This window comes from Taudactylus pleione, unplaced genomic scaffold, assembly GCF_031769625.1.
Source record: "Taudactylus pleione unplaced genomic scaffold, aTauple2 ptg001716l, whole genome shotgun sequence".
Lineage (NCBI taxonomy): Eukaryota > Metazoa > Chordata > Amphibia > Anura > Myobatrachidae > Taudactylus > Taudactylus pleione.
Window position 1 is genome coordinate 429,005 of NW_028286113.1, and position 9,912 is coordinate 438,916.

The following is a 9,912-nucleotide window of genomic DNA, read 5'->3' on the forward strand; positions in this document are numbered from 1 at the left end:
ATAATAGTACAGGGAGGCCCTGAGTATAGTGATATAATGTTATATATAATAACAGTACAGGGGGGCCCTGAGTATAGTGATATAATGTTATATATAATCATAGTACAGGGGGGCCCTGAGTATAGTGATATAATGTTATATATAATAACAGTACAGGGGGGCCCTGAGTATAGTGATATAATGTTATATATAATCATAGTACAGGGGGGCCCTGAGTATAGTGATATAATGTTATATATAATAACAGTACAGGGGGGTCCTGAGTATAGTGATATAATGTTATATATAATAATAGTACAGGGGGGCCCTGAGTATAGTGATATAATGTTATATATAATAATAGTACAGGGGGGTCCTGAGTATAGTGATATAATGTTATATATAATAACAGTACAGGTGTCTCCTGAGTATAGTGATATAATGTTATATATAATAACAGTACAGGTGTCTCCTGAGTATAGTGATATAATGTTATATATAATAACAGTACAGGGGGGTCCTGAGTATAGTGATATAATGTTATATATAATAACAGTACAGGGGGGTCCTGAGTATAGTGATATAATGTTATATATAATAATAGTACAGGGGGGTCCTGAGTATAGTGATATAATGTTATATATAATAATAGTACAGGGGGGTCCTGAGTATAGTGATATAATGTTATATATAATAATAGTACAGGGAGGTCCTGAGTATAGTGATATAATGTTATATATAATAATAGTACAGGGGGGCCCTGAGTATAGTGATATAATGTTATATATAATAACAGTACAGGGGGGTCCTGAGTATAGTGATATAATGTTATATATAATAATAGTACAGGGGGGTCCTGAGTATAGTGATATAATGTTATATATAATAATAGTACAGGGAGGTCCTGAGTATAGTGATATAATGTTATATATAATAATAGTACAGGGGGGCCCTGAGTATAGTGATATGTTATATATAATAATAGTACAGGGGGGTCCTGAGTATAGTGATATAATGTTATATATAATAACAGTACAGGTGTCTCCTGAGTATAGTGATATAATGTTATATATAATAACAGTACAGGGGGGCCCTGAGTATAGTGATATGTTATATATAATAATAGTATAGGGGGGTCCTGAGTATAGTGATATAATGTTATATATAATAATAGTACAGGGAGGTCCTGAGTATAGTGATATGTTATATATAATAATAGTACAGGGGGGTCCTGAGTATAGTGATATAATGTTATATATAATAACAGTACAGGTGTCTCCTGAGTATAGTGATATAATGTTATATATAATAATAGTACAGGGAGGTCCTGAGTATAGTGATATAATGTTATATATAATAACAGTACAGGTGTCTCCTGAGTATAGTGATATAATGTTATATATAATAATAGTACAGGGAGGTCCTGAGTATAGTGATATAATGTTATATATAATAATAGTACAGGGAGGTCCTGAGTATAGTGATATAATGTTATATATAATAATAGTACAGGGGGGCCCTGAGTATAGTGATATAATGTTATATATAATAACAGTACAGGGGGGTCCTGAGTATAGTGATATAATGTTATATATAATAATAGTACAGGGGGGTCCTGAGTATAGTGATATAATGTTATATATAATAATAGTATAGGGGGGTCCTGAGTATAGTGATATAATGTTATATATAATAATAGTACAGGGGGGCCCTGAGTATAGTGATATGTTATATATAATAATAGTACAGGGGGGGTCCTGAGTATAGTGATATAATGTTATATATAATAACAGTACAGGGGGGTCCTGAGTATAGTGATATAATGTTATATATAATAATAGTACAGGGAGGTCCTGAGTATAGTGATATGTTATATATAATAATAGTACAGGGGGGTCCTGAGTATAGTGATATAATGTTATATATAATAACAGTACAGGTGTCTCCTGAGTATAGTGATATAATGTTATATATAATAATAGTACAGGGAGGTCCTGAGTATAGTGATATAATGTTATATATAATAATAGTACAGGGAGGTCCTGAGTATAGTGATATAATGTTATATATAATAATAGTACAGGGGGGCCCTGAGTATAGTGATATAATGTTATATATAATAACAGTACAGGGGGGTCCTGAGTATAGTGATATAATGTTATATATAATAATAGTACAGGGGGGTCCTGAGTATAGTGATATAATGTTATATATAATAATAGTATAGGGGGGTCCTGAGTATAGTGATATAATGTTATATATAATAATAGTACAGGGGGGTCCTGAGTATAGTGATATAATGCTATATATAATAACAGTACAGGGGGGCCCTGAGTATAGTGATATAATGTTATATATAATAACAGTACAGGTGTCTCCTGAGTATAGTGATATGTTATATATAATAATAGTATAGGGGGGTCCTGAGTATAGTGATATGTTATATATAATAATAGTATAGGGGGGTCCTGAGTATAGTGATATAATGTTATATATAATAACAGTACAGGGGGGTCCTGAGTATAGTGATATAATGTTATATATAATAATAGTACAGGGGGGTCCTGAGTATAGTGATATAATGTTATATATAATAATAGTACAGGGGGGTCCTGAGTATAGTGATATAATGTTATATATAATAATAGTACAGGGGGGCCCTGAGTATAGTGATATAATGTTATATATAATAACAGTACAGGTGTCTCCTGAGTATAGTGATATAATGTTATATATAATAATAGTACAGGGGGGCCCTGAGTATAGTGATATAATGTTATATATAATAATAGTATAGGGGGGTCCTGAGTATAGTGATATGTTATATATAATAATAGTACAGGGGGGCCCTGAGTATAGTGATATAATGTTATATATAATAACAGTACAGGGGGGCCCTGAGTATAGTGATATAATGTTATATATAATAATAGTATAGGGGGGTCCTGAGTATAGTGATATAATGTTATATATAATAATAGTACAGGGGGGTCCTGAGTATAGTGATATAATGTTATATATAATAATAGTACAGGGGGGTCCTGAGTATAGTGATATAATGTTATATATAATAACAGTACAGGTGTCTCCTGAGTATAGTGATATGTTATATATAATAATAGTACAGGGAGGTCCTGAGTATAGTGATATAATGTTATATATAATAACAGTACAGGTGTCTCCTGAGTATAGTGATATAATGTTATATATAATAACAGTACAGGTGTCTCCTGAGTATAGTGATATAATGTTATATATAATAACAGTACAGGGGGGCCCTGAGTATAGTGATATAATGTTATATATAATAACAGTACAGGTGTCTCCTGAGTATAGTGATATAATGTTATATATAATAACAGTACAGGGGGGCCCTGAGTATAGTGATATAATGTTATATATAATAACAGTACAGGTGTCTCCTGAGTATAGTGATATAATGTTATATATAATAATAGTACAGGGGGGCCCTGAGTATAGTGATATAATGTTATATATAATAACAGTACAGGGGGGCCCTGAGTATAGTGATATGTTATATATAATAACAGTACAGGTGTCTCCTGAGTATAGTGATATGTTATATATAATAATAGTACAGGGAGGTCCTGAGTATAGTGATATAATGTTATATATAATAACAGTACAGGGGGGTCCTGAGTATAGTGATATAATGTTATATATAATAACAGTACAGGTGTCTCCTGAGTATAGTGATATAATGTTATATATAATAACAGTACAGGGGGGCCCTGAGTATAGTGATATAATGTTATATATAATAACAGTACAGGGGGGCCCTGAGTATAGTGATATAATGTTATATATAATAACAGTACAGGGAGGTCCTGAGTATAGTGATATAATGTTATATATAATAACAGTACAGGTGTCTCCTGAGTATAGTGATATAATGTTATATATAATAACAGTACAGGGGGGCCCTGAGTATAGTGATATAATGTTATATATAATAACAGTACAGGTGTCTCCTGAGTATAGTGATATAATGTTATATATAATAATAGTACAGGGGGGTCCTGAGTATAGTGATATAATGTTATATATAATAACAGTACAGGTGTCTCCTGAGTATAGTGATATGTTATATATAATAATAGTACAGGTGTCTCCTGAGTATAGTGATATAATGTTATATATAATAACAGTACAGGGGGGCCCTGAGTATAGTGATATAATGTTATATATAATAACAGTACAGGTGTCTCCTGAGTATAGTGATATAATGTTATATATAATAATAGTACAGGGGGGCCCTGAGTATAGTGATATAATGTTATATATAATAACAGTACAGGTGTCTCCTGAGTATAGTGATATGTTATATATAATAATAGTATAGGGGGGTCCTGAGTATAGTGATATGTTATATATAATAATAGTACAGGGGGGTCCTGAGTATAGTGATATAATGTTATATATAATAACAGTACAGGTGTCTCCTGAGTATAGTGATATGTTATATATAATAATAGTATAGGGGGGTCCTGAGTATAGTGATATGTTATATATAATAATAGTATAGGGGGGTCCTGAGTATAGTGATATGTTATATATAATAATAGTATAGGGGGGGGGGTCTCACCTCTCTTGCTGTCTTCTTCCTATATAAATAATATACATTATACATTAGCCTGGCTGTTAGTGACGTGTGAGGTGATTTCCTACTACTAGAGCTACTTTTACCTCACAGTGCATCTTCTGTCTCCTGGACAATATCTATGCCTTCCAATTAGACCGCCATTTTGTCGAAGTCCGCTTTCCTGGCTGTGATAAGGAGTGTGACCACAGTAAGATGGCGCTGGGGCGGACACAAATCTTTCCCTCTAGCCAGCCTTGGCGGCAGCTCTGAGCATGCGCACTGACAGCAGGGAGAGCACGGGCCCCGCCCCTCTATTGGCTGAGACTGGGCGGGAAGGCACGGCGAGGGGGCGTGTCCTGGTGTCAGAGTGACGGCGGGAAGCGGCTGGTTATTATTACCTCAGGCACCTGTCATGGCGGAAGGAGGGTCACTGTCACCCTCCGGGGGTAGGCGTGTGTGTGAGGACCCCCCAAGCCCCTGGTAGGGTGCATGAGGTACAGGAGGGGATGGAAGACGCGGATTACATGATGGCAGCACCACAGGACGCTCTGCAGAGCCTCCACATACATAGAGAACAGGCATTGCCATATGCCCAACGTGTAACCCAGCCACGGGCATCGGAGGCTTGGCATGGAATGGTCGCCGGCTTTCCGACATAAAGTGATGTGATGGCTGCTAACCAACGTCATAGCCATGCGATGGTCACTACGTGCGCAGAAGCAGCCGGAGCTCCACGCAAGCGCACATAGGACCCGACTCAGCACGGAGCGCAACGGCCTACGCGGATTGTTCAGTACTGCCCGTGCGTATCCACCACACCACTCCTGCGGAGCCATGGCACTGCGATTACGGATGCACAGAGGAAGCCAGCGCATAGCGAGTGACAGGCAGTGAGCATTTGGGGGTGATGGCGGGGGGACTGGTCGGAGAAACGCAGGCATGCCTGTCCGTGTGACCTCTGTTGTATTGGCGTGCAGAAATTTGTCACTGCGATGGCGTACGCAGCCTGAGTGGGAAAGCAGCATCTTGTTGCTAACAACCATCAAATACCCGCAATTCAATGGAAAAAGTAGGCCCATTGGATTGGGAACACTTATGGTTGGTAATCATTGGTTGCCGAAGTCCATCCCGATCTTAAACGCCTGCAAGTACCAATCAATCAATAGTTACACTAAGGGATCAATCTTATTCGATACGAGTTGCGATTTTCACTTCGAATTCGCATAGCGAATTCATTTTGCTATCCAATTAGCAACTCGCACTGATCAGTCAGACTGAATTCGCAAGTTTCCACGCGCACCTCCCTGAGGGTGAGAGATGGAAAGGAAAATCTTTATTTTAAGGTGAAAATGTGGGGACACTGTGCTGAACCCCTTGGACACCCCCCCCCTCCCTAATGACCAATTAGGCAATTGGAAGTTTCTAATTAGCCTATTTAGTCCAATTACATGTCATTTTTTGAGGTAAAAAAAAGTCCTCAAATTACCCCCAAATAATTTTTTTTGTTAGTTTAGGCCCCCAAATTTAATTACAATATATTTTTAGTTGAAAAACAATTGTTTTTATCATTTTTTTTCCCTTTTTCAAAGTGTTTTTTTTTTGCATTTTTCATTTAGTTCATTTGAGATTAAACAAAAACTTTTTTTTTTTTTTTTTTATAGTTTTCTTGCATTTAAATAAAAAAAAAAGCACAAATACGCCATTTGACACTCATTCAAAATCTACAGTATCTTCCTAATGGCCACAAACAGCCATCTATACAGTCCTGCTAATGAATTATCCATTTTGGGGGGTCCAGGATGGTCTCCCCACATTTTTATGCATTTCTCATTTGGCAGGCGATTCGCACCCCTCCACTGCGAGTAGTGCGAATAGGCATTTTTAATTGGATTGGAGAATTCTCGGGAGCATGCTTCAAGGTGAAGTGTGTGAGTTTAAAGAAACAAACTCGCTACTTGCAATTCGCACTTAAGTGGATCGAGCCCCTAGTGTTAATTCTAGCTTTTAACACACACTATCTCATTAGTTTGTTGCATTAACTGAGAGTGCTAGAGGCACCAGAGCAGAGAGCGACACCCCAGACAGGAAAGAACTGTACGGGTTGTGACAGGTGCGGAGTGCTAGAACGAACACAGAATATCATTGCTCTATATTCTAGTGTATGTTGTGTTATATACCTTGAGAAAAGTATAAAGTACCCCAGGAATAGGGAGGGCCATCAGTGTAGTTGCCATCGATGACTACCATCTATTCAATGGATAACCATCAATGGTTTCACCAACCAATGGTCATCCCTGTTTTTTTTACTGACTGGCCTGTGGGCCAATCAGAACATGGGGGTGGGGCTATGCTCTTTGCCCTGGCACTTTGTAAAAAAAAATATAAAAAATTTGTGTATGCTTACACCGATGGAGGGAAACCATCTGGTTCTACCCCATCAATGGTAAAAGCATTCGACATTGCCCATAAACCATCAATGATGTTGAAACATCAATGGTCGATGGCCATCACTACCCAGGAAGTCTGGGAGGTCCACATATGATATGGAAGTCAGCTATTATAAGTAAACATTCATGCAAAATGGAAACAATCACAGCATAATGTCAACAGCATAGTAGTGATGAAAAGTCACGTATTTTTCCGCAAGGGGACCTCGCAGACAGAGTGTGTAGATTCACGATAATAACCGGGACAATAGAATAACATCAGAATAACAGTTAATCAGACGTAAATATTGTGTAGGTGTTTATGACAACATAAGCTGATATTGTGTCTAAAGAGTGAACAATGATGGTGTGATAGCTGCTGACAGGTGTGTGATGAAAGCAGCGGCTACCTGCTGAGCGAATCATGGACACCTGTTAGCAGAAAAATAAGATGGTTTCTCCAGGGGCTGGCTGGCAACTTTTAGCCTGGGGGGCAAATGCATGCAGGCGGCCCTGGCAGAGGAGTAGCGTGTAGGCACTGTGGCCGGAGCCCCCCTCCCCTCAAGTGTTCCAGGGAGGAGGCAGGTCCAAATGGGATTAATGTAAAGTAAACATAAAAAGATTTGGGGCAGCACCCAGTAGTGGTGCCCATATGCAGTGCCCCAGGAGAGGACCCCCTTATGCAGGCCTCCAGTAGTGATCCCCCCTATGCAGTGCCACCAGTAGTGGTCCCCCCTGTGTAGTGCCCCCAGTAGTAAGCCCCTTATATAGTGCCCCCAGTAGTGGTACCCCTATGCAATGCTGCTTATACCGTGCCCCCAGTAGTGGTCCCCCCTGTATAGTGCCCCCAGTAGTGGTACCCCATGTGCAGTGCACCCAGTAGTGGTACCCCTATGCAGTGCCCTTATATAGTGCCCCCAGTAGCAGTCCACCCCCATGCAGTGCCCCAATAGTGGTAACCCTTATGCAGTGCCCCTTAAATAGTGGCCCAAGTTGTAGTCTCCCCCCTATGCAGTACCCCCAGTATTGCCCTTTATATAGAGCCCCGGTCCCCCGATGCAGTGCCCCCAGTGCTAGTCCCCTCCCCCCTATACAGTGCCCCCAGTGTTAGTCCCCTCCCCCCTATACAGTGCCCCCAGTGTAGTCCCCTCCCCCCTATGCAGTGCCCCTAGTAGTAGTCCCCTCCCCTTGTAGTGCCCCTAGTAGTAGTCCCCCCAGTTTGTGCCAGTCAGCACCTCATCTGGCAAATGAACCAATAAAAGCAGTATATTTTCTAACTGGCATGTACTCCCAACAATAAGTATGCGCATGACTGATCGCTCAAACACCCAGGACAGAAGTTTCCATTGGTAAGTATAGTTAACACTGAGTGGACACAGGGTTTGATTGATTATGCACACATCCAGTCAGGTGGGATTCCGCATGTGTCATAAACACAGGTTATTACTTTAAAACACCCACAAATCAACCTTAGTTATCACATAGATTCCAGGTCACTGCCCACAATAAATGTCCATCATCATCCAGATAGACGTTAGATCTGTACAATACCCACAAACTGAGTCATGGAAGGAAGGATATGAGCGCACAAACAACAAAAAAAACCTGCTTAGTGATGATACCTACCTCAAATAAGTTATGTTATTGAATGTAATCTATATTGATGGGTGTGGATCATTAGGTCTGCATTGTCTAGATAGACAATGTTTGGTTAGACAATGGAAGATAGACAGGGACTGAAGGTCGACAGGGTCTAAATGTCGACTAGTAACAAGGTCAACAGGTACTTAAGGTTGACAGGCAATAGGTCGACTGGGACTGAATGTCGACAGGGACTAAAGGTCGATGTGTACTGAAGGTCGTCAGGGTCATTAGGTCGACATGCAAATGGTTTATACTGAGATGACCCAGCATAGGTAGGGTTCAATTTACTAGTGAGTGTGTGTGTAAGTAACATCTTCATACCCAGAATCTATATAACCCATCCAGGCATCTTTGTTAACGCGTTGGAGTATGTGTGTATATATATATATATATATATGTGTGTGTGTGTGTCTCAGAGCTGCCGATAGGTGAGAACAGTTTTAAAAAAGGAAAAAATAAACAAGACATAAAGGGTATGGTGAAATAACGGAGATTGGTCCCACAATAGTTCATGCTTCCACTTTTAATGTTTTAACACTGGTATATCAGTCACAAAATGCACAGATTTACCTTCATAACATTCTCATTCTGTGGACAAGAGAATATATACACATATATATATATATAATATATATACACACACACACACACACACAAATAGCCAAAGGTGCAGCACTCAAGTTGCAAACAAAATCACTCAGGAGCTGGAAGCTTTGTATAACAATGTTTCAGTAATCAAACTGTCTCCAGGTTACAGATTGCACTCACCCCACGTGTACCACGCCGGCTCCCTGGGATGGGACTGCCCATCAGCCCGTAGTCGCCACCGGATGACGTCATCTCGCTGTTCACCCAGACGCAGCACGTCAGCTCTGTAAATCCCACCACCATAGTAGCAGTTAAGGTGGCCATACACGGGACGATTTTTAACACGATTTTGCCATTTTCTACAGGTTGTACAGACCAATCGTTTGAAAATAGTTGTATTTTGAGTCTTCTGCGACCCCGATGCGCGTCCCCGCCGTCGTCTAGTTGGATCGCAGATCAGATGGTTTTGCAGAGAGATCTCAACTGATTGTGTATGATGTGATACACTTCTATGCATCTTGACATATGATCTTAATGATCAATCGTACATCTTATGAAGAATTTCAAGGGAATTCGTACAACTGATCTTACCAACTTTGATTCTACCGTGTATGGGGGCCTTTAGCGTCTATGCCAATAATACACAGTAAAGTTATTCAGTTATTAGAAATC

General features: G+C 39.5%; 1 protein-coding gene across 1 annotated transcript in view; it reads right to left on the bottom strand.

Annotated features, from left to right (window-relative positions):
• LOC148439547 (uncharacterized) overlaps positions 1–4,818 on the bottom strand; it is a 107,986-nt gene extending 103,168 nt beyond the window's left edge. The window contains exons 1-2 of the mRNA XM_088464597.1: positions 4,687–4,818; positions 4,586–4,604 (exon numbers count right to left, since the gene is read on the bottom strand). Of these exons, the coding sequence (XP_088320723.1) occupies positions 4,586–4,604; positions 4,687–4,698 (31 nt within the window). The 5' untranslated portion in view covers positions 4,699–4,818. The remainder of the gene's footprint in view (positions 1–4,585; positions 4,605–4,686) is intronic.
• Positions 4,819–9,912: the final 5,094 nt, after the last annotated feature.